This window comes from Rhinolophus sinicus, linkage group LG15 (genome assembly GCF_036562045.2).
Source record: "Rhinolophus sinicus isolate RSC01 linkage group LG15, ASM3656204v1, whole genome shotgun sequence".
Classification (NCBI taxonomy): Eukaryota; Metazoa; Chordata; class Mammalia; order Chiroptera; family Rhinolophidae; genus Rhinolophus; species Rhinolophus sinicus.
In genome coordinates, this window is record NC_133764.1 from 48457408 (window position 1) to 48485391 (window position 27984).

The 27984-nt window shown below is 51.3% G+C and overlaps 2 protein-coding genes across 6 annotated transcripts in view; one reads left to right on the forward strand and one right to left on the reverse strand.

The window, feature by feature from the left end:
* The first annotated feature begins 707 nt into the window (after window positions 1–707).
* LOC109455745 (signal transducer and activator of transcription 5A) lies at window positions 708–20309 on the forward strand. Its single transcript, XM_074319593.1, has 19 exons — window positions 708–845; window positions 1634–1771; window positions 2110–2266; window positions 3418–3507; window positions 6031–6205; window positions 10624–10754; window positions 10998–11149; window positions 11627–11782; window positions 12178–12357; window positions 13740–13827; window positions 13927–14049; window positions 14436–14528; window positions 15009–15215; window positions 15810–15904; window positions 15999–16129; window positions 16564–16719; window positions 17432–17483; window positions 17803–17907; window positions 18902–20309. Exons 2-19 carry the CDS (start codon window positions 1644–1646, stop codon window positions 19062–19064), a joined length of 2382 nt encoding a protein of 793 aa, XP_074175694.1. The 5' UTR covers window positions 708–845; window positions 1634–1643; the 3' UTR covers window positions 19065–20309.
* A 1316-nt stretch (window positions 20310–21625) lies between these two features.
* Window positions 21626–27984, reverse strand: part of STAT3 (signal transducer and activator of transcription 3) — a 53345-nt gene continuing 46986 nt past the window's right edge. For 2 of the 5 annotated variants that reach the window (XM_019747710.2, XM_019747711.2), the window contains exons 21-24: window positions 27757–27969; window positions 24764–24806; window positions 24364–24476; window positions 21626–23716 (exon numbers count right to left, since the gene is read on the reverse strand). In XM_019747710.2, the coding sequence (XP_019603269.1) occupies window positions 23661–23716; window positions 24364–24476; window positions 24764–24806; window positions 27757–27969 (425 nt within the window). In that variant the 3' untranslated portion in view covers window positions 21626–23660. The remainder of the gene's footprint in view (window positions 23717–24363; window positions 24477–24763; window positions 24807–27756; window positions 27970–27984) is intronic. The other 3 variants (XM_019747714.2, XM_019747712.2, XM_019747713.2) reach the window with 3 other exon arrangements.

Consider the following 27984-nt stretch of genomic DNA (forward strand, 5'->3'; position numbering starts at 1 on the left):
AGGCCTCGTGCCCACTGTGTGATGCTGGGCAAGCCCCTTCCCCTCCCTGGACTTCCATTTCTTATCTGGAAAATCTCGGGGGGTTCCAAACATATGACTGCCAAGGTTCTTTCCTGTTTCAACTGCAGAGGGTGAGTGCACAGTGGTGGGAGTAATGGGAGGAGGGAAGTGGGGCCCTGGCGGTGAGCTGGCTTCTCTGGAATCCCCAGTCTTTCCCCTCCCTACGGGTTTGCCTCTAAAGTTACAAAAACTGTGTCCTCAGCCCACAGAAAGACACGCACACACAGTTACTTTTTTAATTGAGAGACTCGAATGATGACAAACGCCAGAGCTGGAAGGCATCTCCAGCTAGTCCAACCCTTCCTCCCTTTTTACAGATGAGAAAACTGAGGCCCTGGTTTGGGATTTCCAGAGCCCGGGATTTCCCCCACCCTCCCACCCCCATTCCCGGGCCACTCCTGCGCCTCTGGCCCACCGCAGTCCAGGGCCGCACGCGAGGGCCGGCTGGGATTCCCGGGGGACCCCGCCGTCGGGGCAGCCTCCACGCCCGGCGCCGCCCAGCCTCACCGCACGGGCCCGGGCAGCGGCCGCCGCTGCGCATTCGCCCGGGAGCCAGCGACCGAGGGCGGAGGCGGGGAGGGAGCGACAGAGGCTGGGAGGGGTGTTGGCGAGAGCTCGCGCGCTGTGTATGGTCTATCGGAGGCAGCTGACCTTTGAGGAGGAAATCGCTGCTCTCTGCTCCTTCCTGTAGTAACAGCCGTCGCCGCCGCCGCCAGGAGCCCGGGCCGGGAGCTAGAGCCACGGCGCAGAGCCTGCCCCGCAGCCGGACAGCTCCGCGCCACCAGGTGGGTGGCCGGGCAGCGCGTCCAGGGCGGCGCGCTCGGAGCAGGAGAACACGACTCCTGCTCCGGCCCCACGACCCGGGACCAGGAGCTCGACGGCCGGGCGGGGTGCAGGGAACGCTCCCCGCGAGGGAGTTAGTTTCGGTGGAGCACGGACGAGGGACAAGGGACACGGATGGAGAGAGGGCGCCGCGGGTGGGCGCCGTCTTCGCCCGCAATGGGCAGGGGGCGCTGTCGGGCTGGACAGTGGGAGACCATGGGGCACAGCTGCCCGGGCGCCACCGACGAGAGGGAGCGTCTAACTCCCCAACCTTCTCTCTTTAACAACCCTAGCCACGTGCCCGCAGGCACCCAGCCCGTCCAGTGGGAGCCGTCAGTGGCAGAACTTCGGGCTGGAATATCCCCTCTTCGCAGAAATTGGGACTCGCATTTAGAGGCAGGGTAGGGGGATTCTTGCAGCCCTCTCCAGAGGGCCGTGGGCCTCTGCCGTCAAGTTTCTCTTTCAGTTTCTAGCTGTCCCCCCTCTGGGGAAGCCCCGGTGGGGCGAGGGGAGAGGAAGAGGAGGAGGGCACCTGACTTTCGAGAGCCCCTCCCCAAGCCTCAGCGGGTTCCTTGTTGGAGGGCTGGGCGGCCTTCCCCTCCTCACCATCTTTCTTCCCGCACAGGAAAGCGTGTCTGTGAGAGGGGAGGGGCCTGGCCTGACTGCGGTCCAGGGATGGGTGGGCATGGCAGGGCCAGGGCAGGCCCAGCCCGCGCCCTGAGGCACCTCCTCAGTTCTCTGCTCGCCCTAGGTGAACGGACATGGCGGGCTGGATCCAAGCCCAGCAGCTGCAGGGAGATGCGCTGCGCCAGATGCAGGTGCTGTACGGGCAGCACTTCCCCATCGAGGTCCGGCACTACTTGGCGCAGTGGATCGAGAGCCAGCCGTGGTAGGTGCCCTCGCCCTCACCTTCCTCCGCGGGTCCTTACCATCCAGGTCCCTCGGCCTTTAGGTCTCCTCTTTGTGGTTTGGTGTGATTTGGTCCTATCTGTCCCTCGCTGTGAAGAAGGGACGGTGTTCCTGGGAAAGAGGAACAGGGAAATGGGAGCCTGGGAGGGGAGATGGGATGTTTCTAGACTCTGATGCCTGTGGAGCTGCTAGGAAGAAGTCTTGTGCGCTCTGGAGCGCCTTTAGTCATGAGCCTGCGATTTCCATGTCCCTCTTGGTGCCTGACTTCCTTGCCAAGGAGGCATCACAGTAGGCTTCTCTCCCCTGCCCTGCCTCAAGGGATGCCATTGACCCGGAAAATCCCCAGGACCAAGCCCAGGCCACCCAGCTCCTGGAGGGCCTGGTGCAGGAGCTGCAGAAGAAGGCGGAGCACCAAGTGGGGGAAGATGGCTTCTTACTGAAGATCAAGCTGGGGCACTATGCCACGCAGCTCCAGGTGGGTGTGAACTCCGGGTCAGCTGCAGGGAAGTAGTGTTGCCTTCTCTTTCTAGCATCAGAACCCCTGGGTTTTTTCCTGGCTTGGCCACTGACTCACCATATGACCCTGAACTTATCGGCAACTTTTCTGTGCTTCAATTTCCCCCACCCCCTCTTTCTAAGTCAGACCTGTGAGATTTCTTTAGCATATTACAAAGCAAAGAGTGGGCTGTGTTTGTCTCCAAGAGAAGGAGGATGGGTGAAATGGCATTCTGGACAGGTCAAGCAGAAGGGATGGAGGTGGATTGAGTTAAGATTCAAGATTCCTTTATTGGAGAAAGGAAGATTGACTCTAGAAATGAGGCAATGAGGCAACCAGGCATCCCTCCTGGGGCTCTTTTGGTGGGAGAGTTGCTAAACTGTGGTGGGAGAAGAGCAGAGTTGACCTGGAGGCAAGAGCTGGATAAAAGAGCTTTGACTTAGGGTTTAGATGTAGGATGCAGCTTTTCCTTCACATGGGAGACAGGGGGAAAGAGTGTAGGGGAGAGAAGAAGATTTTGCGGAAGCAGGAAAGGGGTGTGGGTGGTCATCACAGTCAAGCATTAACTGGAGTTCACTTGTATTTCTTAGAGAGTCCGTCTTAAATACAAGCATCAGAGTGCCAGGGAAATGAAAAGTCCATTCCAGAAAAGGGAGGAAACAGGAGAAATCTATGGGGAAGAGGGAAGCTGAATAAGAACCCAGGACAGGAGTATGTTGGAAAGTACCTTGACCTTGGCATTAAATACCCCGAGTCTTGATTCATCTGCTCACTCACTTGTTTGCCTCTGGATAAGTACTTAACCTCTCTGAGCATCAGTTTTCTCATCTGTGAAATGGACCTAATCATTTCTGCTTACGTTGTAGGGCTTCTATGATGTGGAAGTCAAAGGAGATGGTAGACTGGAAGTACTTTGTCAACTGTGGGTTTCTAATGCACTGTAAACCAAATGAAGATCTGAGAGGGGAAATCAAGTCAAGGAGAGAGAGAGGTGTCTGGTGACAGTTCCTCAAACTTCCCAGGGGAAACTGAGGCAGGGGCTGGAGGCCAGAAAGGAGTGAGCATGGCACTGTGACCACCATGGTGGGTGCGGAGGGTGGCCATTGGTAGTTTCTCTTGGATTCTTTCAGAACACGTATGACCGTTGCCCCATGGAGCTGGTCCGCTGCATCCGGCACATTCTGTATAATGAACAGAGGCTGGTCCAAGAAGCCAATAATGTGAGTGTCCCTTGGGTATGGGGAGAGGAGTTGGGAAGTCCTTCTGCATGTCTTTCTCTCCAGACACAACTGTATTTTATAAATACTGGCATGAGAGAGCACCAAAGAAATAAGAGACATGAGCAAGTGTGAGGGGCCATATTATGTGCAGGTATAGAGTGACCCCTCCTCACCACCCTGGCTGCAGTCCAGTCAGTCCCTGGCTCTGCCACTCACTAGCTGTATGACTTGAGTAAGTTACTTCGCCTCCCTGAGCCTCCGTTTCTTCAATTATAAGTGGGGATAGTGTGATAGGACCTACCTTGCCGGGTCATTGTGAGCATTAAAGGAGATACTGTGTGGGCCAGGGATAGACAAAAAGACCAGTGAAACAGAAGAGGAAGCCCTAAACACACACACACACACACACACACACACACGAAACTCAATCTCTGTCAGAGATGGCCTTACAAACCACCAGGGAAAACATTTGTCATTCAATAAGTGGGGCTGGGCCAAAATAAGAAATATTCCCTGGTGGGGTCTGTGAGGAGAAATGGAGCCAAAGTCTGTGTCAGAAGAACTAACACAGGCAAGCTCAGAGAAGAGAGGCCCAGGGAGACAGAACAGGAACTAATTCCCCTAGTTTTGAAATCTTAAAGGCATTAAACATCTGCTTGGACATTGGTACAAATGTTACATTATCTGCAGTAAAGCAAAATGACATCATACAGGTAAAGACCACAGAATAGTGCCTAGGGCACAGGTCATATTCACTTGTTGTTGTGGACACTGATTTCAGGAATTTGGCAGTTTAGTCAGTAAACATTTATTGAGGTCCTGTGGTGTGTCTGACCCTGGGCTAGGACTGGAGAAACAGAGGCCTGGCCCCACCTGAAAAGAATTCAGGCAATGATAGATTTGCTAGGGATGAGCTGAGTGCTAAGGGGGCATATGTGGGGCAAGTACCCAGCTCAGCTTGGGGCAGGCTGGCAGGGGGGTGTCCTGAGGGAAGGGATATCTGAGCTATAGTGGGGAAAGAAGGAGGGTGGAGTTTTTAGTGAAAAAGTAACAATAGTATATGGGAGGGCATGAACCATCTCATTACATTTGAAGACTTGCAGGCAGTGCAGCTGGGGAGAAGGGAGCCAAGTGGGGAGCCCTGATAGGTAAAGCCAGAGAAGAGGCAGAAACCAGGTCACAGAGGGTCTTCCGGGACAACCCTTGTGTCCCTTTACTTGTTGCAATCACAGAGCTATCTGTAAATGTACAAAGGAATTTGGTTCCAATTAAGAAAGACATGTCTATGGCACAGGTGTTGTCATGGTTGGGGGGCAGGGCAATCATTCCTTCTCCCAGACATCGACGTGTTCTTGGACAGCTCTGATGTTCAGGCCTTGGGGATTTTGTGGTACACAAGACAGACGAGGTCCTAGCACTTAGTGGGCTCACATCCTCGTGCAGGGCAGGCACAAGAGAAAAAAGTGAACGCAAGGACTAGACACTATCAGGTAAGGGTGGTGCTATTTCAAATTGGCCCTTTAGAGAAGGCCACCCTGAAAAGGTGCCAGTTGAAGTGCCAGCCTCAGGAAGATTTGGTGCCAGAATGTTCCAGAGTGATGGAACAAGTGCAAAGGCCCTGAGGCAGGAACATGCTGTGTGTTCAAGGAACAGAAAGTAGCTGGTGTGTTTGGACAGCAGTGGAACTGGGTGTGGAGGTAAGCAGAGGCTATCAGCTAGGGCAGTGGAGGCTGTGGGAAGGAGTTTGGATTTTATTCTGAGAACAGTTCATTAGAAAAGCCCTGAAGACTTGTGTGTTCACCCAGCCTTGTTCCCCACTCTGTCCCCTGCACCTATCGTGTTTCCTCGAAAATTAGACCTAGCCGGACCATCAACTCTAATGTCTTTTGAAGCAAAAATTAATATAAGACCCAGTATTATATTATATTATATTATATTATATTATATTATATTATATTATATTATATTATACTATATTATATTATGACCCAGTCTTATATTAAAATAAGACCGGGTCTTATATTAATTTTTACTCCAAAAGATGCATTTGATTAATATGAGACCCGATCTTATTTTAATCCCGGTCCAGATAGGTCTTATTTTGGGGGAAACACGGTTGCATAGTCCGTGGCATTGAGTCAGTGAAAGAATGTGGCATGAGGGGTCATCATCATTAGTGGGAAAACTCGGGTCACTCCTAGGATGTGATGAGTTTTAGTCTCTCTGAAGGGAATTAGGTGGACCCTGTTTGGGATACTCTGGTGGAGGCCAGAACTGCAGGAGAAGTTTCTGCTGTGCTTTATGAAGGTGCATAGTCTGCCAGGTCACCTGTTTCTCCTCCTTTCCCTCTACACGAATCCTCACAAATGACATTTGTCATTCCTCTGACTCAGAATGTAGCTTTTGTGGTTTCAACCCAGTTATAGGTGCTACTTTGGCTTTTCCTTGGGATTAAAGCCTGAGGTTTTCTCCCATCCTCACTGCCCAGCTCACTGCTGCCTGCACTCTCCCATCTGTCTCCAGGGTACCTCTCCTGCTGGGATCCTTGTTGATGCCATGTCCCAGAAACATCTTCAGATCAACCAGACATTTGAGGAGCTGCGACTGGTCACGCAGGACACGGAGAGTGAACTGAAGAAGCTTCAGCAGACCCAGGAGTACTTCATCATCCAGTATCAGGAGAGCCTGAGGATCCAGGGTGAGGCCACTACAGCATGGGCACTGTGTGTTGTGAGAATAGGAGTGGGGACCACTTTGTGTGCCCTTGCAGGTTGGGGCTAGGTTGGTGTCTATCTCCCCAGAACCGTCCCAAAGCCTGGAGGAGTAATGGCTCCCAGTGACAGAGCCCCTGCTGTGCACCAGGTTCTGGGCTAAGCCCTTCGCACGTATTATTCAATTCAACCTTTACAACAGCTCTAGGAAGCAGGTAGTTGTATTATCCCTTTTGCAGATGGTAAAACTGAGGTTTGAAGAGAACAAGAAGCTTGGCCTGGGTTGCTGTAAGTTGCAGAACTGGATCTCAACTAGAGATGTGTCGTGAAATCCCTATACTTTATTAACCAATATTCTCTCCCTAATTGTAGATATTCAGTGAATATCTCAATGAATGAATGAATGAATGAATGAATGAATGAATGAATATGGACAAAGTGTTCCCCAGTCAAAGGGGGGACTTATATTGGAAGTCCCCTGGTTGACCCAGGCTAGAGAGAGGTGAAATTCCAGGAATGCCTCTTCTTGAGTCTCCCTGATAGGAAATGGAGCTGGAGGGAGGAGGTGACAGTGGAAAATTCTCCTGTCTCCTGGGTCTATAGTTTGCCAATGGCTGCCATGATAAGGATGCAGGGAAAGAAAAATTAACTCAGAGGAAGGAATTAACCCCAAGTACAATTTGAGGAGTCTTGAAACATGGCCCATCTTCCTCCCATTCCAAACTGACCTCAGAGCAACACCACCCCATCCTAGTGAGAACAGGAAGTGTCAAGCTGCCTTTTCCTTTGCTCTTCTTTTTCTGGCTTCTTTAAGTAGAATCTTAGTCATTAATTTTAGACCTTTCTTATTTTCATTATATATGTATATTATATATATATATATATATATATATATATATATATATATATATATATATATATCTTTCAGAGCTGTAAATTTCCCACTAAACATTGTTTTAGCTGCATCTCATGATTTTGGATATGCTGTATATTCATTATCATTCAGTTTCAAGTATTTTCTAACTTCTCTTCTGATTCTTTTACGCATACACTTAGAAGCATATTGTTTAATTTCCAAATATTTGTTTTTCCTAGATGTCATATCCTTATTGATTTCATTTTCATTTCATTATTGAATTCCATTGTTGTCAGAGAACATACTCTGTATGATCTCAATTTTTAAAAATTTATTGAGACTTGTGTTATGACTCAGCATGTGCTCAATCTTGGTGAATGTATCTGGTGAACTTGAAAAGAAGGTATTTTCTACAGTGTTTTATTCAAAAGCAGTAATAATCAATTCAATAATGTTAATAAATATAACACAATATTTATTTTTAAATAAATATTTCAATATATTGTTAATATATTTAAATATAGGTTATAAATATTCATATATTATATATAATATTATGTATATAACTGTACATTTATATATTATATATTATATAATATTATATAAGATATATAATATTTAAGAGTATACATAGTTAAATCTATTAATAAATACATATTCATTATGTTAACATAATAAAGTTTCACCAAAAAAAGACATAAACAAAAAACCAACAACATCTGTATTTTCCAAAACAAAATTTAGTGAGTAGAGTGGCATTGCTTTACATTTTTACAAATCTCTTTAATGTTAGGCTTAATAGGAGATAGCTAGATCTGGTTCAATCTGTTATAATATCACATATCTTGTAGCCTCTAGAAAATTTCACTGTATAGTTATAAGAGATTAAAAGAGAAAATGGCAGATAAAGTCTTATAACTTTTGAAAAAAGTTTTAGCATTGTGGACTCCCTGTAAGGGTCTTGGGAATGCTCCAGGAATCCCTGGTCCACATTTAGAGAACCACTGATCTATGTCTTTATTTATTTTTTTGACTAATTGTTCTGTCAGATGCTGAAAGAGAAGTATCAAAATCTCCTATTATATTGTGAAATGGTGTATTTCTCCAATTTTTTCTGTAAATATTTCCTTTATGTATTTTGAAGATTTGTTATTAGATTCATAAACATTTATGAGTATTTTGTCTTTCTGAGTGATTGACACTTTAATAATTATGAAATATCTTCCTTGATCTCTGGTAATACTCTTTGTCTTGAAGTCTACTTTATCAGATATTAATAAAATTACTCCAACCTTCTCATTCTATATTGGCACAGCATACTGTTTCCATGCTTTTTTAAATTTAAAATGTAGACAGTACATAGTTGTCTTGCTTTGGTATTTATTCTGAGAACCTCTGCTTTTACTTAAGGTGTTTAGTCCATTAATATGTAATGTAATATCTAATACAATCCAGTTGAGGTCTATAGTATTTATTTTTGGTTTTGTCCTGTTTCAGTTTTTACTTCTCTGTTTCTTTTTTGTATTATTAATTTGTCTTTAGAATTCAGTTTTAACTTACCTACTTAAACTTTCCTCCTAACCCTGTACTGTCAGTGTTTTCTGTACCCTGAAGCCAGCACATTCTCTGAATCATGATAGGCATTGAGTAAATGTTGATGAGATGATTCTAGCATGTCTTCCTCCCGTCTGATTCCATCCCAGACTGACCCCAAAGAAGATGGCCCGATTCCTAGATTAGGAAACCGGAGATTCAGGCTGTCAGTTCTACCCAAGACTTTGAACTGGTTGACCATATTGATGGTCCTATTCTTGGGTTTTCTGTTTCCTATTTATGGGTTTGGGTTTGGATTCTGGTTTGGGTTTGTACCCATCATGCAATGTCAGTTCAGTCTCATTTATCCAGTTCACCCATCAGAAACACAGACTATTGATCTGTTTGTGCAAAGAAAGGCTCAGCTCCCTCCAGTGGAGCAGACAATTGCCTCACGTCTCTTGGCGTCCTTCCCAGAAGCTTCTGCAAAGTGCCGGGAGAGACCTAAGTGGGTCACTTGCACAGGGAGGCTGGGCCCAGGTGTTGGGGTCGCCACCACCTCCCTGTGGGTGGCAGGATTCCTGAGGTGGCCGCACACACTACTCGGCTGTGTTTCCCTACTGGAAAGTGCTCTTCCTGCTCAGTGCCCTGCAGAGAGATTGGAGCCATATTTCTGAAGTCTGTTCTGTTCTGGGCTCTTCCTGGCTGTCAAGAGTTGCTTTGGTCTGTCCCAGTTTGTGTGTCCATGGGGCAGGGCCTAGGTCAGTGTGACATGGTCTTCAGAGGCCTGCCAGGAACTTGGCCAAGACGTGCTGATTCACGTCAACTTGACTCAGCCCCAGTAAGGACACTGGGGTGTTCACAAAGGCCACTGGCAGGGGGTGGTCAGCCCAGTACTTAGCAGAGGGGGGCCCTTGGAGGGGAGGCAGGGGTTTGCAAGCGGGGAGGGTGGACAGGTACCTATAATGATGGAAATGTTTGATTTCTTAAGCTGGATGATGGCTACGCAGGTATTCTTTCTACCTTCCCTGTGTCTTAAGTGCTTCATAACCGATTTTTTGAAAACGGGTAATGAGGACTCGCTGACTCCCTATTCCTGCCATTGATGAGATTCCTATCAGCCAGTGTGGAGAGAAACTGCCTCCCTCCACCCTTGCTTTTCTGAGAGAATCTTGATGCTTTTGTGTTCCCAATGGGCCCTGGTCGGTCTCTCTCTCTCTCTCTCTCTCTCTCTCTCTCTCTCTCTCTCCTCCCTCTCCCTCTCCATTTCCTTCTCCCTCTCCCTCCCTCTCTCCTTTCCCTGTTGGTTGACTGAGCTCACAGTGACCCAACCTGTACAAACATGTTAGGCACCTTCCAGCACCTAGAGAAACTCCTTCTTCCCCGAGGAGAGGCTGCTGTGCTCCAGGAAGTGGCGCAAAGCCATGGAGCAGGGCCTTCCCTCATGAGGCTTTGCCATGTGAGGTGGGGGCTGAGAGCTGCTGGTCTCCATCAACCTTTAATCCTGTCCTGTAACCCATTAACCAATAAGAACTAACTCTCGCCCAGAACTTACACGTGCCGGCCAGAGTCTTGAGCATTTTCTGTATCATTACTTTTTAATCCTCACAGCAACCCACTGAGGCAGGGAACAGAATTCTCCCATTTTACACATGGGGAAACTGAGACACAGGAGAGTGAAGAGATTTGTCCGAGATCACGCAGCTACTAAACCGCCAGGGCATACTTCAAACCAGGCCGTGTGGGCCAGGGTGGGAGGGGAGGCCACAGGGCGGGATCCTCCTCAGCTGTACCCCCAAGCTTCCATCTCCCCACTCCCTGAGGGGAGCTCAGAGTCGGGAGGCCAGGAAGTGGAGCCCGCTCATCTCTGGCACTGTTGGCTGTTAGAGCCCGACTTGTCATTGGTCAGACCTGTCCCTTGAGGGCCTTGCCTGTAGAACAGGTGAGTGGGATTTCTCTGGGTTTCCTGCTGGAAGCTGGGAGATCATGGTCGTGTTGTCCTATCCCCTCCTCTAGCTCAGTTTGCCCAGCTGGCCCAGCTGAACCCCCAGGAGCGTCTGAGCCGGGAGACGGCCCTCCAGCAGAAGCAGGTGTCCCTGGAGGCCTGGCTGCAGCGCGAGGCCCAGACACTGCAGCAGTACCGCGTGGTGAGTGGGTCTGCGTCCCTCTCCTCCCAGCCATGGGGGCCAGATCCCGAGCTGAGCTGTCGGGGCGCCCGAGACAGGGACAGCCAGGAAGGGAGCAGGCCCCAGGAGAGCAGGAGGCCAGGTCCCCCTTTCCTGTGGGGGCCTGTGAGGCAGAGCAGGTCAGGGGAGGGGAGGCCCTGTCTCCTGAGCGAGGCCCTGCACAGTTGTCCTGAGCCCAGAAGGCCCTGCCCCCCCTCCCTTCAGGAGCTGGCCGAGAAGCACCAGAAGACCCTGCAGCTGCTGCGGAAGCAGCAGACCATCATCCTGGATGACGAACTGATCCAGTGGAAGCGGAGGCAGCAGCTGGTCGGGAACGGAGGGCCCCCCGAGGGCAGCCTGGACGTGCTGCAGTCCTGGTAATGGGTGTGGGGGAGGCGGGCAGGGGGCAGGCGGAAGGGGTTGGCAGGGGCTCAGGGTGGTGCTACCAGCTGCTGCTTCTGCTCCTGTGTTTCATATGCAGCCGCTTCACTTTGTCCTGTGACAGGTCTTATTTCGCCAGTGGTTCTGGTTCCTGATGTAGATGTTGGTGCCCCCCAATCATGTCTCCTCCCCCGGGAAGGGAGGCACAGTGTTGGGGCGTGGGGCAGAGCGGGGTGTGCAGAGTGATGCTCGCGTCTGAGTCAGGGTCGTCCCTCTTGTGTGTTTCTCTGTGTTTCTGGACGGCGGGGCAGCTCCACTGTGCTCTGCGCACAGGAGAGGTGGCTAAGGTGTAAAGCCTTCCTTGCGAGGGCTTCCTGTGTGAGGGGCTTCCCCAGACTGGGAGCCTCCCACCTCTGGTGTTGAGGATGAGGTGAAGCCATTGTCCTCCCATTGGCCTTGGGGCTCGTGTGCAGGTGTGAGAAGCTGGCCGAGATCATCTGGCAGAACCGGCAGCAGATCCGCAGAGCTGAGCACCTCTGCCAGCAGCTGCCCATCCGCGGCCCAGAGGAGGGGATGCTGGCTGAGGTCAACGCCACCATCACAGACATCATCTCAGCCCTGGTGACCAGGTGATTGCTGCCTCTTGGCCACACCCAGCCCCCATGTGGTTGTCATGGGGAGGCAGGGGCTGCTTTTGCTTGAATCCTTGCCTCTCTCTGCCTCACTTCCTCCCCCCAAGCCCTCTGTCCCCAGTTGCTATGGCTGCTCGGTGTTGACCTTGCCCAGTTTCTCTTGTGGAGACCGCGTGGGCTGCCCTTGTCCTCTGCAGCCCGTGCCATCTGTCGAGTTCATTTCATTGTCCTCCCCTCCTGCCGTCCACCTGACCCTCAGTGGTCTCCTTGGGAACAGGGTTCCTGCCAGGTGCTCTTCCTTTGCACCTGAGCCCCAGGGGAGGCAGCTTCCCCACATGGAGGGACCAGCGTCCTGTCCCTGAGGCAGCATCCGGTCACTTGTGTCCCCACAGCACATTCATCATTGAGAAGCAGCCCCCTCAGGTCCTGAAGACCCAGACCAAGTTTGCGGCCACCGTGCGCCTGCTGGTGGGTGGGAAGCTGAACGTGCACATGAACCCCCCTCAGGTGAAGGCCACCATCATCAGTGAGCAGCAGGCCAAGTCTCTGCTGAAGAACGAGAACACCCGCAAGTACGCGTGCCCACCCTCATGTCTGCCCCTGCCCAAGCTCAATCTGGGTGCCGACCTCTGTCCTACACCTGGGATCCTGGTGATAGGACAGCACGTCGTCCCTCCCTGCACCCTTTTGTCCTGGCATTGCACATGTGTTCCAGTGTCTCTCCAGTTGACTCTCTCTGTCCTGGTATACACCTTGCTTCTCCTGCTGAAAGGCTTTCCGTAGTCCCTGCCATGCCTAGCACATAGTAGGTCAACAAGGATTGCCCTACTGGGGTGTTCCAGGACCTGTGCTAAGCATGGGACACAGTGTGACCCAAACAGAACTTGGCTGTGTCCTCACCCAACCGCTTGACCAGCAGAGCAGGCAGCAGACATGAGAAGTGATGCCTGGTGTGTGACAAGGGAGATGCGCAGGGCACTGTGGAAGTGGGTCACGGTGGGGGTGGAGCAGCACGACACGCAGTTTCAGGCTGCAGGGTGAATAGGAGGTAGCTGGTGAAAAGGCAGAGAGACAAGACATTGGGGCATAGCGAATATGTGCCTTGTCTTGAAGGAGGTACATGTGTGCCCAGAGCACCCAGGGGTGGGGTGCAAGGGTCAGGGCAGGCCATCCATAAAGGGTGCAGTGAATGAATGAAGGAGTGAATGAGTGAAGTGGGAGACTTGGTCATGTGTATGAAGGCCTACCTGTGATCTGGGGATAGGATAATGAAGAAGACAGAGAGATTGTCACTGTCTCAGAGCTTACATGTTCGCTGGGGAGGGAAACAATCTTATACGCTTGAATATAAGGCAGTGTCAAAAAGTGATGGACCCTCCCTAGAAGGAAAATCAAAATAGTGATATCACAGCACCTGGTTAGATGTGGCAACACCACTTGAGTGGTCAAGGAAGGCCTTGCTGAGAAGGGATTTGAGTTGAGACCTGAATGAGAAGGTCAGGAGTGTTGGGGCAACAGGTGGAATGAGTGCAAAGGCCCTGAGGCTGGTACCAAGCTTGCATGTTCAGCATACAGGCAAGGCAGTGTGACTTGCTTGTTCTGAGGGCAGAGGAACCCAGCAAGGCCAGGGAGGCGGGCAGGGCTTGATCACGGGCATCCTTGGGGGCCGTGGTCATGAGTTTTATTTTAAGTGCATTCGAAAGCTGCTGGAGGCCACCAAAGGCCCTCACATCAACCTCGGATGCCCAAGGAATTTTTAACCTTAGAGACCCAGAGCCTGCCCTTGAAGACTTTACTTGGGTACTCTCAGGTTGATGAGAAAGTAAGGCCGGAGACACACCGAGGAACGCTCTGAGGGGATGGGTCAGAGGCTGCGGGCAGGGCTTTCTGGAGTGAAGACCCCGGCCCAAGGCTCAGATAGGCCTGTGCTCCTGGCCTGCACTCTCCTTCACAGCGAGTGCAGTGGAGAGATCTTGAACAACTGCTGTGTGATGGAGTACCACCAAGCCACCGGAACCCTCAGCGCCCATTTCAGGAACATGGTGAGCACGGGGCCTGGGCCTTGGAGGGAAGGTCTACCTAGAGCTAAGTCCTGGCTACCAGCTCCTGTCTCCCCCTCCCCCGCTGACTTTGCCTCACAGTCACTAAAGAGGATCAAGCGTGCTGATCGGCGAGGTGCAGAGTCTGTGACGGAGGAGAAGTTCACGGTCCTGTTTGAGTCTCAGTTCAGTGTAGGCAGCAACGAGCTTGTGTTTCAGGTGAAGGTGAGGCTCCACTCTCCCATCCCCCACAGGTTACCCAAACCTGTGCAGGGCCTGCCTGAGGCCCCCCAGCTGGTTTGGCAAAGCCAGAGAGCTCTGAATGCTCTCTCACACGGTGTCTGACCAGTTACTCTGTGATGCTATCAGAAAACCTACTTTCACTCTGCTGGTGCCTGTTTGTGAGGTTATAATCTGGCAGTAGCCCACAGAATTTGGGCAATGGGCCAAGAAGATCTATGTTGTGTTTTTCTGTTTGTTTTTGCTTTGGTTTTGTTAGGAGGGGCTTGTGGTTGGGACTGTGGGTAAGGAGTGAGGGTTGGTTGTCTTGCCTAAGCGGAGGGCAAATGGTGGTCGTACGCCCTCAATTTTCATTCTTCTGACTCCCCCAGACCCTGTCCCTCCCCGTGGTTGTTATTGTTCACGGCAGCCAGGACCACAATGCTACTGCCACCGTGCTGTGGGACAATGCCTTTGCTGAGCCGGTGAGTCCCCAGGGGACCCCTACCTCCTGGCCCTGGGAGGCTCCCAGGGTCAGCCCCACCGCCTTGGGCCCCTGCTCAGTGGTGCTCCCCACCCCAGGACCAGACCAGAGCCAGATGCGGTGAGGAGGGCAGCTGGCATAAGCGCCCTCGCCTCGGCCTGTCTTTGGGCTCTGTCTAGGCTGCAGTTTGGGGACTGCAGCCTCTCAGGTCTGTGAGCTTGGTCTTCGGGCTCTGGTCCCTGATCTTCCTTCAGCTTATAGTTTGGATTCCTGACCTGAGTCCTCAGTGCCCGGGTCTGGGTCTCTATCCTGCACACCTCTGCTCCTGCCCCCCTGCTTTTCTTTCCTTCGTGTTTGTCTCCTTTTCTGGATCTTTTGCAGTCCCCTCTGCCTCTAGGTATCTGAGTGTCTGTGTTTGTGTGTAAATATTTCCTACTCCCACAGACTGCCTTATTATTCCCCTTCCTTCTCCCCCGCTCAGGGCAGGGTGCCATTCGCCGTGCCTGACAAAGTGCTGTGGCCGCAGCTGTGTGAGGCGCTCAACATGAAATTCAAGGCCGAGGTGCAGAGCAACCGGGGCCTGACCAAGGAGAACCTGGTGTTCCTGGCACAGAAGCTGTTCAACAGCAGCAGCAACCACCTGGAGGACTACAACAGCATGTCCGTGTCCTGGTCCCAGTTCAACAGGGTGAGGGCCTGCTGGCAGCTGCCTGCCTGGGACCACCTGTGTCCTGCCACCCCTCCCCCACAGAGACAGGTTATGGCCTGAGGTCAGAGCCCCACCCTCGCCTACAACCAGGAGAGAGGGGGAGGGACCCGTACCCCAAGGAATGCAGGCAGCTGTGAGAGCCAAAGCAGGACCCTGGGAAGGAATCCAGAGCTGAGAACCAGGATCCATGGGTTCTAGACCTCGTCCTGTTATAACTACTTTGCCTGGCCCCTTCCCTTCTCTGTGCCACGTTTCCCCATCTGTGCAGTGAAGGGATTGGGCAGGAATGACTGGAGGTCTCATCCAGCTTGGACAACTCCTTGCACCTCCTCACCCCACCCATGGGATTGTCTTGGATCCCTGTGTCTAAGAGGCCAGAGGCGAGTTGACTCAATGGTTCCCTAGATAAGGGTTGGAGGCTGTATCAGTTTATGGGCTGCCAGAGTGTGGGACAAGTAGAGTGAGGAATTAGGAGAGTGTCTGAGTAAGGACAAGAGGGCACTGACTGTTTCCTGGGCCACCTGTGACAACAGGGGCACAAGCCCTGATTTGGGGTTTCCTGGGGGTCCTCAGGAGAACTTGCCGGGCTGGAACTACACCTTCTGGCAGTGGTTTGACGGTGTCATGGAGGTGCTGAAGAAGCATCACAAGCCCCATTGGAATGATGGGTGAGGAGCAGTGGGCACGGGGGTTGGGAGGGTATGGGCTCAGGGGACACTGACTGCTGGCCCAGCAGTGACACTGTATGCTCCGTGCACGCAGGGCCATCCTAGGTTTTGTGAATAAGCAACAGGCCCATGACCTGCTCATCAACAAGCCTGATGGGACCTTCTTATTGCGCTTCAGCGACTCAGAAATTGGGGGCATCACCATTGCCTGGAAGTTTGACTCTCGTGAGTACCTGCTTTTGTCTACACTCCAGTCCCAATAGTGCTGTCTCCCATTTCCTTGCTGCCCATCCTCCATCACTCCTGCATCCTTAGAAGGTACCTGCTGGGAATGCTCAGAGTATGGAAGGAGTGTGCTCAGAAACGCATTCCCTTTCTATCACTTTCCATTTTGGAGAACCTAGACGCGCTGGCCCCCTAGACTCCAGAACTGCTGGGTGAGTCCTCCAGCAGTTTCATGCTCTCTCTTCTCTGCCCTGACCCAGCCTTATTGGTATCTACTCGCCTGGTGTGCCCTATGCCAGGGAGCACAACGGGTAGGGTTGCAGTGCAGGCTGATAAAAGCGTGGATGTCTCCACAAGCCTGTCCTAAAACCCCACAACTCTGATCCTCTTGCTGATGGCGGTGAGTGGAGGGACTGAGCTTGTCCTTTTCACAGCTGACCGCAACCTGTGGAACCTGAAGCCATTCACCACGCGGGATTTCTCCATCCGGTCCCTGGCTGACCGGCTGGGGGACCTGAGCTACCTCATCTACGTGTTTCCTGACCGGCCCAAGGATGAGGTCTTCTCCAAGTATTACACTCCTGTGCTTGGTGCGTCCTGCCCTGGTCCTCCCAGGCTTCTGGGCCCAAGAACTCACTCTTGCACTAGGCAGCGGGAACTCCCCAAGAAGTGCCCAGGCGCCATTTCCCCTGTGGGTTTTGGTCCACGGGATGGTGCAAAGCATGTGGAGAGGATTTCAGGGCTCATAACTGGGGAGAGGGAAAGAGAAATCTCTGAGTCTGCTTTCTTCTCTGTAAAGTGAAAAGTTGAGTGGACTCTCACTTCTGTGCCCTTGGAGGAAGAGGCTGCAGTGCTAGGGAAGGAGCCTGGATAATTCAAACCCACAGATAATGTGTTACGCTTGTCTTCGTCCAGTGCTCTCACCACTCCCCGCCCTCAATCCTGCTCCCAGGTTGAGTGTAGGAAGCAAAGTGGACAGGTTTTTCCTCTTTAACCTGTCCCCAATCCATTGGTTGGGTTTGTTCCTTGGTGTTGATTCTGTTTCCTTGGCAGGGGCGGGGGTGGGGAGAGAGAAAGCAAAGGACCAGAGAAGGAAATGGAAGGAGGGATGAGATTGAAGCCAGGGTCTGGGTGGCCCTCAGGCTGGGTCTGTCAGCAGGTGTTCACTGGGGGTCCATGGGCAATCTCATCGCTGCTGAGCTCCCTGCGACGTGCGTAGGGGGCAGACTGCCTGGGGTGGGCTCCTACCCCCTGACGAGTTCCCAGAGGCTTTGGTTCTTATCACCATTTCCCCCTGGGCAGCTAAAGGCATGGATGGATACGTGAAGCCACAGATCAAGCAAGTGGTCCCTGAGTAAGTGTCCAAGGGCCAGCTCAGTGTCCTGCTGCCTCTTTTCCCCTTCCCTGGCTATCTTTCTTCACCCCTTACCACCACCCCCTCCCGTTCAAGGGCCCAGCATGTCTTTCCCTTAAAACCTGGCTCAGCCCTGGGGAGGGAACTGGGATTGGTCACCATGGAGCGAGTACCCAGAGCTCCATTCCTGCAGCTGGAGACCCCGGCCCAGGGGGCATTTTATCCTTCTGCACCTAAAAAAGACATGCCCCCCTGAGCCCCTCTCCAAGTCAGCTGCTGCCCTGAGGCCACTGAGGCTCTGCTCTGCTTCCTCCCACAGGTTTGTGACATCTGCAGACTCTGCTGGGGGCAGTGCCACCTACATGGACCAGGCCCCCTCCCCAGTCGTGTGTCCCCAGGCTCCTTATAACATATACCCACAGAAGTAGGTTGTGTTCTCATGGGGCTCCGCGGGGAGGAACTGGGCACTTGGCCTCAGGCTGGATCCTGGCAAAGGTCTCTAGGTCTGAGACCGCCCAGCCTAGGCCAGGCTCTGGCACGTGCCAAAGTGCAGGGAGGGTGAGATCAAGCAGTAAAAAGCACAGAGCATTTGAAGCTACACGTAGCAGGGTCCTTGCTGTGATGCTGACTAGCTGTGTGACCTTAGGAAAATTGTTGAGCCTTGCTGATGCTCAGTTTTCTCATCTGTAAGATGGAGGCAAGCATACCTACCTCATGCAATTGGGGTCAGGACTGAATGAGAGCGTACAAGTTCACACAGGGCAGCTATGGAGGAGGTGGTCATTCGTAGGAGTCGGGTGGGAGCAGGGTATCAATTGCTCCACTCTGGAGTTCCAAGGGTAGAGAAGTTATTCTCTTCTGAGCTATGAGTGGCCTGGGCTGGAGATCTGGGTGCCTGGGAGGCACTAGTGGATGACCACAGGTTTGAGGGGGTCACAAAGACCAGAGTTCCAATCCTGACTCCACCCACCAGCCAGCTGCCCCTGAGTAAGTTTCTGAACATGGCCAAGCCTCGTTTCCTGCTCTGTAAAGTGGAGTAAGTGCCTACCTTACATGTGGCTGGAAGAGTTGGAGGTTACAAGGCCCTCAGGCCATGTACGTGTTCAGTGAATGGTGCCTGGGATTTAATGGACTAGCGTTGCAGGTGGGCAGAGCTCACTGGCCCAACCATGTCGCTGAAGACAGGGAGAGGAAAATGAATTCCCTGTGATCATTCAGTGAGGTAGCAAGAAATGAGACTGGGGTGCCTTCCAAAAAGCCAGAGGCTGATTTATTCAACTTGGGAGGTGGGGGGTCCAGCCAGAGCTGGTCCTGTTCCCATGAGACTGGCGTGAGTGGGGAGGAAGCCGGGGGCTGCCCCGGGAGCCTGTGGCTGTGAGGCAGGCCAGCTCCCTCTGACATTCCCCTCTCTCTACCAGTCCTGACCCCGTCCTTGACCAGGATGGAGAATTCGACCTGGATGAGACCATGGACGTAGCCCGGCACGTGGAGGAACTCCTACGCCGCCCCATGGACAGTCTGGACTCCCGTCTGTCCCCACCTGCCGGTCTCTTCACCTCTGCCAGAGGCTCGCTCTCCTGAATGTTTGAATCGCACACTTGTCTTTGGAAACAATGCTCAATGTGAAGGGTTCTTATTAATTGTGATTTTAGTATTGCTGTGCATATTGATGCCTCCGCAGGCGGCACGTGTCCCTGTGCATGTGTGTGTATTTGTATGTGAGGTGTGCCTGCCTTGCCTTTGCAGTCCTGGGTATGTGGCTGGGGCAGCAGCTGCGCCTTTTTCTGCAGATCAAGGCGTTCCAAGATTCCCCTGGGCCTGTCTCTGTTGTGGAAGAGACTGAGCTGCTTCCGTCATGGCAGGTACTCAGTGCAGGCAAACCTATTCCTGCCAGGGCCTTTGCTCAGCAGCTATTTGATTGGAAGTATTCAAGAAAGGGTGTAGGGCAGGTGATGGCTCTCAGCTTCAGCTTTACTCCTGAGTTAGGAGCTTCGCCTCCCAAGTGTGTGTGTGTGTGTGTGTGTGCGCGCGTGCGTGCCTCTGCTCTCATGCACGTGTGGGTCTATTGATTCTTCCCTCAGGAGGGAGGTTGGGGTTCAATTCTGAGACATATTTTATATTTTATCTAATGAATACGGATTCCAAACTTCTTGTGAACCAAGAGCTTATCTAGGCCGTGGCCATGTCCCTAACAGCAGAAATGGGTCATTGGAGTCAGGCCTGTCAAAGCTGCTCTGAGTGTGTCATTTCTTGACCTTTTGGCCTCCAGCCAGGAGCCTGCCCTTGCCTATACTGCTCTCGCTATCTCTTCCCTCCCAATATCCCCTCCCCTCCATCGGGCCCCAGGCTTATTTCCTTGCCTCTCTTGCTTACAGAAAGGCAGGAGAAGGGAAAATGGATCTAGGACATGGTGGGTGAACAGGGAACCCAGGACTTGCAGGGTTGATCCCCTCCTATCCTGGCAAAAACCTGCAATGAGAGAGCAGAAAATCAGCTGCTTGCTGCTTGTCTGTGGAAGCTGGAGTGAGGGGTGAAAGCTGATCTTTGCTTCCACGCTGCTGGGACGGTGAACCTGGAAGAGGCCTCATCACAGTTGCACAACTGACTGTGGTGTGAGAAGCCTTGGCTCCCAACCTCACTCACTCCACCCTCTGAGGCCACCTGGCACCCAGCCAGGGGCAGCTGACGGCAGGGAAGCTTGGGAGCCCCAGGTTCAAATCTCTCTGAAGGCAGGTGGGGATGAAAAGAGGGAGTCTTTTGTACTTTGTACATAGGCCATACATTGGTGAAAACAGTGTTTTTGAATAAAATATGTATTTTTTTTTTCATAAAACTGCTGGTGTGGCTCCTGGTTGGGTAACAGGAATTGCTGGAGCTGGAGGCCTTTTGTTCCTTCCCTCCTGCCAGCTGATGCTGTAATGTGTAGCCTGAAGTTACAATTCTGCTCCCTTTTCTATGGTTTTAAGGGTGCTGACACCCGTTCTCCCCCACCCTGAACACTGTCAGTACTTCTCAGAAGACTAAAGAGCTAAGACTCGAGATCTTGGGAAAAGATGGGGCAGGAATTAGTGGAGGGAAGGGGGCATGAGGAATGGGAAGAAATGTAGTCTGGCCTCTTCTTATCAGCTGCCGCTCGATCTTGAAGCTGGCAGGCAGCTCAGGGTCAGAGCCAAGATGACTCAACCCTCCCGGGCCAGGGTCAAAGGAGAGCCCAACAGTCCCTCTTCCCCTGGCCTCTTCCCAGAGACCAGCAGGTGGCACCATCCCACTGCCAGTTTTCAAAAGTTTGTCCTGAGACTAAGGGGAGACGCTGGGTTGAGAGCAGGAATGTCTCCCCATTTGGACCCCCCTACCCCCTGCACCTAGGTGCCGAATCTAGGCGCCCTTGAGGGATGGGGGAGCAAGGCCTGCTGACGAAGTTTCTTCAGAGCTCAAAGCGAGGGAAGAGGGGCTTGCAGCCTGCCCCAGGAGGCGCAGGGGCCCAGAGTTGGGGTGGCGGGGGTGGGTGGGGAGGGAAGCAGCCGCCAGCCGCCTAAGCACACTAATCTCTCTTCCATCTCTGCAGGGGAAGGCGGCTCATATCTTACACCCTGCTCGGCTCTGTGGTACTCGGCACAAGGGGAGGGGGTAGGAGACAGCTGACTGGGCGCTGATGTCTGTGAATTATCACCACTGACTGCCGGCCTGGAGCAGCAGCCAGTTAGGTGTTTAGTTGGTCCCCACTGAGTGAACTGAAGAGAAGGTGATAATGGAACAACTGTGGAAGGGGAGGCCTTGGGGGTGGGGTGGGAGCACCTCCATCCCAACCCTCTTACGTAGCTTATCTGACCCCAGACAGGAGGCCCTGCTTGCAAAGGCCCCTGGAAGGAGGAAGGCGGAGAGGAGGAAGGGCGAGGGACAAGGGTGGCCTCCACTCTGACACTTTTGTGCCTGAGGAGTATGACCCCCCTTACCTGGAGGCTGGTGGCTATATAATATAGGGGGTGCTTAGTGCCCCAGAAGTGGGCCGGTGTCAACGTGGGAATGAGCGGGGGACACCACCTCCTCTCCAGACAGGCTGGACCTGTGTGTGAGGCCCCCTCAGAACTGAAGCAGGGAAAGGGGAACTTCCACTGGCCAGAGACACAGCTGCCACACTGTCACACGGGTCCTATATCATTTTTATTTTTGGAAGTTTAAGTAGATACAGCAATATACAAAAAAAAAGGAACCCACAATAATATAAATTTTTACACTATGAAGTATACATTGGAATTTGATGCAGCGGCCAGGACAGTAGCTTTCAAACCACTGTAAAAGTAGGTTAAGTGATGGATGGGAACCCCTTGGCTGGGCAGGGGTTGGGCAGGGGCAGACAGTGGGGAGAAAGCAGGCAGGTCCTGGAGGACTTGGTTCTTGAAGGGAGTGGCTGGACCAAGTCTCAGCTCCTCTCTAAAGAACTTTGCTACAATCAGAGTTCAACCCAGATACACATGCTACCTGAAAGCCCCAAACTTTACAATATCCATCTGCTCTGGATCCTTGCCCCGGGTCCCTCGAACTAAACCTTCTCTCAGTTTATGAGTCAAGCTTATCATGAATGAAAGAATGTTGCTGGAAAAGGGAGCACCCTGTACTACCTGTCAACCGTTTCTAGGCAGGAGGACAGGGAACAGGGACGGCCAATGGCAACCCCCTTGTCTTGGAGAGAAGGTCGTCATCCCCTACTTCATTCAGGAACTGGCTTCTTTGGGTGTAACAAACAGCATTGCACAGAAACTCTGATCAACTGAGACAAGGTGGTTTTGGACCACCCACAACAGCCAGGCCTCTGAGCCAGAGGCGGTCCCAACCTCTCATGCTCCTACATGTTCCGAGATGCACAGTCAATTCCACCTGTTCTGCCTCATCTGTGGGGCCCCAAAGGGCAGGAGATAGTCGCCAGTGCTGGGGGGAGGCCGGGTGTATACTCCCTCACTCCCTCATATGAGGGACAGACTGAGTTTATCAGTAAGCCTTTGCCCCTGAGTTAACCAAGTGAAGAAATGATTCCAGGTGCTGTGGGAAGTCACCAAGAAACTGGGATAAGAACCACATTCCCTGAGCTCAGTCAGACCCTTGGCTGGGGCCCCATACTCTGAGTCACGTTCAACCTGTTACTCTCCTCCTCTTATTCCAGGAGGTCCTGAGACCAGGACTCCTAAACCAAACAGGACAAGGGACCTTTGGACACCGACGGAGCCATGCCACAAGGGGGGTCAGGTGGACTGAGGGAAGGAAGGAGAATCATCCCATCCCTTATAAGGCACCCACAGAGCCTCCTGGGCTCTGAAACAGGAGTGCAAGTCCACAGGGGAAGGGAGGACAGGTTGTAAGCGCTCCTCTGCCCAGCCTTACCTACCAACAGGCCAATACATACAAGGGAAAATAAAAACTCTGCTTATAAAAAAAAGTCTAGAATGTTCAGGTTCTCCTTCAACCTTCCTATTTCAAAACCAAAGGCCAACCCACAGTGTCAGACGTCTTTTAAGGGTTGGATCTGAAGCCCATTTCAGGATTTATATAAAGTACCAGCCTGACGAAAGCTGAATGCCTAAAGCACCAAAGAGGCTATTAACTGAGTTTTCTTAAATACAGAAAAGACTATGCTGATACAGTGTTTTTTGCCCTTTAATTCTTTTTCTTTTAAATTTAAAAAGAAACCTAGGGGCTTTGAAAGTCCTGTCTTCTATTTAAACGTTAGCAAGGTTAAAAGTGCAATGCCAGGGGTACGCATATGTAGCTAGAGGCAGCCTGTGGCATTAGCTTACAGAAATAGGCAGAGGGATGCCGCTGGCACAGGAGGCACTTGTCTTACAACCACAGCAAGCTGCTGAGAAAGGAGGGCAGGGGCGAGAAAAGACAAGACACTGCCTTTCCCTCCCTCTCGCCATCCCTTCCACAGCCCCTGATCACAGTCTCAGAGGACACGTTCTTATTTGCATTTAGATAAAAACATATCACCCACATTCATTCATTTCTCTATTTTAAAAAGTGCCCAGATTGCTCATAGATAGATAACAGAAGTAGGAGATTGAAAGAAAATCTGGAACCACAACGTTAGGAGTTCAGACGCTCTGGGGTTTGGCTGCTTAGGGGTGGTCGAACACAGGAGGTGCCTCCGTCATCTCTCTCTGTGCAGCTCCGGTCCTCGGCTCCTCACATGGGGGAGGTAGCACACTCCGAGGTCAGCTCCATGTCAAATGTGAGGGACTCTGGGGGGACAGACAGGGAGCGCCGGTTCAGTCGGCACTTGGGCCGGCAGGGCACACACTCCTCGTGATCGCCACCATCCAGCCTCCTGCCCACACGGCCAGGACAGGGTTGGCTAATCCAGGTTTGCTCGCCTCCCTACCGGGTCTCGTCCTCAGGAAGGACTCCGTCCCCTTCCTACCTTAACTACTTCCCAACTCTCCATGTGTAAAGAAGATCTAGGGCTGCCATGCTGCATGCGGCAGCCTGGAGCCAGCTACAGGCGGCTACTGAACACCTGAAATGTGGCTAGTCCAAATCGAGGTGGGCTGTAGCTGCAAAACACCCAGCGGATTTCAAAGACTCAGTATGAAAAAAACCTCATTCATTTGTTTCACACACATTGAAATGATAGTATTTTGGATTTATTGGGTTAAATAAAATATATGACTAAGATTAACCTCACCTGTTTCTTTTTACTGTTTTTAATGTGGCTACTGGAAAATTTACACTCACACACATGGTGTGTATCCCCTTTCTACTGGAGAGTTCTGCTCTAGAACCTTCTCCTACAATTCATATGCTCCAGCTCTTGGCTCTGTACATGGGACATCGCACAAGGGGGCCTGACTTCCCTCACAGGGACAAAGTCTGCCAACCAAATACTCACCAAACTGCCCTCCTGCTGAGGGTTCAGCACCTTCACCATTATTTCCAAACTGCATCAATGAATCTAAAGTGCGGGGGGACATCGGCAGGTCAATGGTATTGCTGCAGGTCGTTCTGTAGGAAATGGGGAGCCGTGGGAGGGGAAAGGGCCGGGTTGACAAGACACAATGGAGGAAAAAAAAAAAAAAAAAGAACAAAACACACACACACAAGCCATCAAACTCTGGTCTCCAACAGAAAAATAAAAGCTCAAGCTTTTTAAACACACAAGGTCACTGAGTATTAAACATTGCCCAGGGCCTTCCAACCCTTCGCAGGAAAACTCTCACCCAGTGTCCCATTCCCAGGGGTAAATGAGGACATTAGAAAGGAAGGCAAGATTGGGAAGGTAAGCCACTTACGGTGTCACACAGATAAACTTGGTCTTCAGGTAAGGGGCAGCACCTGGGAAGAGGAAAGCGGGGGCTTACTGACTGGGACCCCACTCTGGGTACAAAGCAGGAGAAAGCCGGCTGCCTCACCAGGCCTGACTTGAAATCATTCCATCCTTGAGCAAAGACTGTTTTGAACCTCTGTCTCCCTTCAGGGCTGCCCTTCCTCAATGTAAACTATTTGGTGTTCTAGGCGCTTCCGGCTTGGAAGGAAGTTCAATACTTTCCATAAAGTTTTCCTTCACTAGAGACTTTTCAATATACCCTTGTCCACGTGAGCCCAGACGAATGCCAGCATTGTGTTCATTCTTTCCCTGGATTGTGTGATCGTTTAACTGCCTGTATGTGGTCTGAGGATTGTATACTGGCTAGGTCGTATCTCTGAGATAACTTCTCTGCACACAGAAGCGGAGCGTATGCAGTCCAAGTATGGCGTCCTGCTCAGATACCAACGTCACCGAATCTTTCAGAGAATGTGGAGCCGCTAATGGTTGTGGTTCCAAAGGCAAGAGTTACACCTTCTATTCCTAACGGCACTAATCTGCCTCTATTACATTGTTAGGTGAGGATATCAATAACTTTACAAGTGGATGACTATATCACACAAAAAGCAGCCTCTCTATAAAGGGAAGAGGTCTGTGATGCAGTACAATTGACTCTGGAAAACAGGAGGCCTGGGCCTCCTTACGTCTTCAATAGCAAAGAGACCTGGGGCAAGGGGCGAGGCACTTGCTCTACAATATAAGGAGGGCAGGGGAGAAGGAGGTGCCCTCTGTCATTTATATTTCTTGTTCTATAGTTAGAAATGTGAGGATTAGAATAAATGATTTTAGGTGCTAAACGCTTACACCAAGAGGTCAAGAAAGCTTGGAGACACTGGCATGAAATTCAGGGGATTCAGGCAAACAAATCATGTAGGACGCATGGGGCAGGGTGAGGTGGGCTGAGAGAAGCACAGTTATAAAGCTTAGTGAGGGCTTATGGAGAAACTGAGGGATCAGAAAGCATGATGACAATCTCAAAAAAGACATCGCCAAGGAGTCTTTAGATTCTGCCATCTAAGTTTATTTTGGGCCGAGAAATAGATTCATTCACTGCAGAATCCAAAGAAGCTACTGAGACAGGCTTCTGGTGTCTTAGAAATCCATTTGGCCCTGACCTGAGGGGACCTGCCACCCCAGACAGAAAAGGATTTAATTCCCCAGTGATCAAAGCAGCTGAGAAAAATAGCTTTAGCCTTAGAGGGAACAGTAGAAGCAAAGCCGATTTATGGCTCCATACAAGGTTGTAAATGTACTTTATCCAGTTTGTAAGGTAAAGGATTTGTCATTTCTAAGAGGGGACTCTTTCCCTCAAGCTGTAACAAAATACTGTATGGGCTTCTGGTTGGAGAAGGAAGGAGGAATGAAGAGTCCTGGGCAGACAATCTATCTCTGAGAGAAAATATCTTCATGAAGGGGGTAGAGAGGAAATGGTCACAGACCCACCTCCCACGATTCCCATTTTAATACAGGGGCTCCACACACACAGACCACAGCCAGCCCTACACGACCCCCGACCCCATTTCCACACTCACACCACACCGAGCCCATCCGTGCACACTGCTTACACTAGCCTCCCCAAGAGGCAGGCAAAACACAAGTAATTAGTTCCATTTTTGTGATTGGAATCTGCCCCTGAAGAAACACCGAGGTCTCCAGGCAGGAAAGGACCTTGCCTCCTGGTCACACAGGAAGGACAGATGGAAATGGAGGGCACAACCTCAGATTGGGAACTTGGATCTTGAAAGCAAAATTAGTCAAAGGGCCAGCACTTGGATCTAAATGTCCTCTGCAGAAGGAACAAAGAGTAGTGTGACGGAGGCTGATAAACAGATCTCCCAACTGAAGCACAACGTGGGAAGAGAGATAAGTAGCAGACAGGAAGTGAGAGTTAAACTTTTCTAGAGTATTTGAACAAAACTCAACACCAGAACAAGGGGGAAAAGAAAGTCAATTGCCAGTGAGCTCAAATTCCCCCCTCCAATTCCAGCCCTTCCCGCCCCAAGGAATCCTTCAGAGGGAATTTCTATGAAAAAGTGGGAGGGAAGCTGGACAGTTTGTGTGTGAGCTATTTGTACAAAAACAGACTTTTCAAAACAACTGGGGCAGGGAAGCTAACCTCAAAGGATCACTTAAGCCACTGCTGGCTCCATGATTAAGAAAAGTTCAATAAAAACAAAAACGGCAAATCACAGATTCCTCATCAGGATTTGGAGGGAGAACCCAGAGAGCCGAGAGCAGCAAATGCTGATGGGAGCAAACTAGAGGGCTCTGCCCCTCCATGTGATGACAGCACTTGAGATCACAGGCTTAATGTAAAATAACTGTCTATAACTTACATAAACACCGATGCTTTTGCACATGTAAAAAAAATCTTATTTTCAGTAGCCACACATTCTAAATACCAATTCCACACCCCGCCCACCAGTTACCATCTTGCCTTTCAATCACCACTGTCCCCAACTCTGCTCTTAAACCATGTGCTAATGCTGCTAGCACTCATTTCCTCCAAAAAGCCTTTCTTCATCCCACTCGACACTGCTTACATTGTTCAGTGATGGGGAAAAGGAAACACGCCAGACTGAAGTCTGGGTTGCAAACCTTCCAGCACCTACTATGTAAGAAGCACCGTGCTGGCTGGGCATCCTGTTACTGACGAATGCAGACCTCGCTTTCTCTTCAAAGCGTTTTGGGTATGTTTTGTGGGGGGAGGATGCTCCCTGTGGGGCAGAGACTAGTGACTCTGAGTCTTCTCTCTCCAACGCCATCAGCCACCCCAAAAGCACTCACTACAAAGTTCTTTTCCATAAAGAGGAGTAAAGATGGCCAAGTTCCTCAGACATTCACCTGCCTGTCTTCCAAAAACCCTGTAATTTCCCATGTTGCCCCAGAATTAAATGCCTGACGTGGAAAATCAACAACTACCTGGGTCAGCCTCGGGATGCTCCTGGCTCTCCGGCCGACAATACTTCCCGAACGCCTCCTCCTTAGGGATGTCGGGGTAGAGATAGACCAGCGGAGACACTAGGATATTGGTGGCATCCATGATCTTATAGCCCATGATGATTTCCGCGAATGACATATTATTCAGCTGCTGCTTGGTATATGGTTCCACCGACTGGATCTGCGTCTTACCTGTCATGGGATATA

Bases quoted from the DNA above. Each gene is read 5' to 3' on its own strand.
- LOC109455745 (XM_074319593.1), top strand. From the start codon at position 1,644: ATGGCGGGCTGGATCCAAGCCCAGCAGCTGCAGGGAGATGCGCTGCGC. The intron at 6,206-10,623 runs GTGAGGCCACTA...CCCCTCCTCTAG, and splicing joins GGAGAGCCTGAGGATCCAGG to CTCAGTTTGCCCAGCTGGCC. The intron at 14,050-14,435 runs GTGAGGCTCCAC...TGACTCCCCCAG, and splicing joins AGCTTGTGTTTCAGGTGAAG to ACCCTGTCCCTCCCCGTGGT.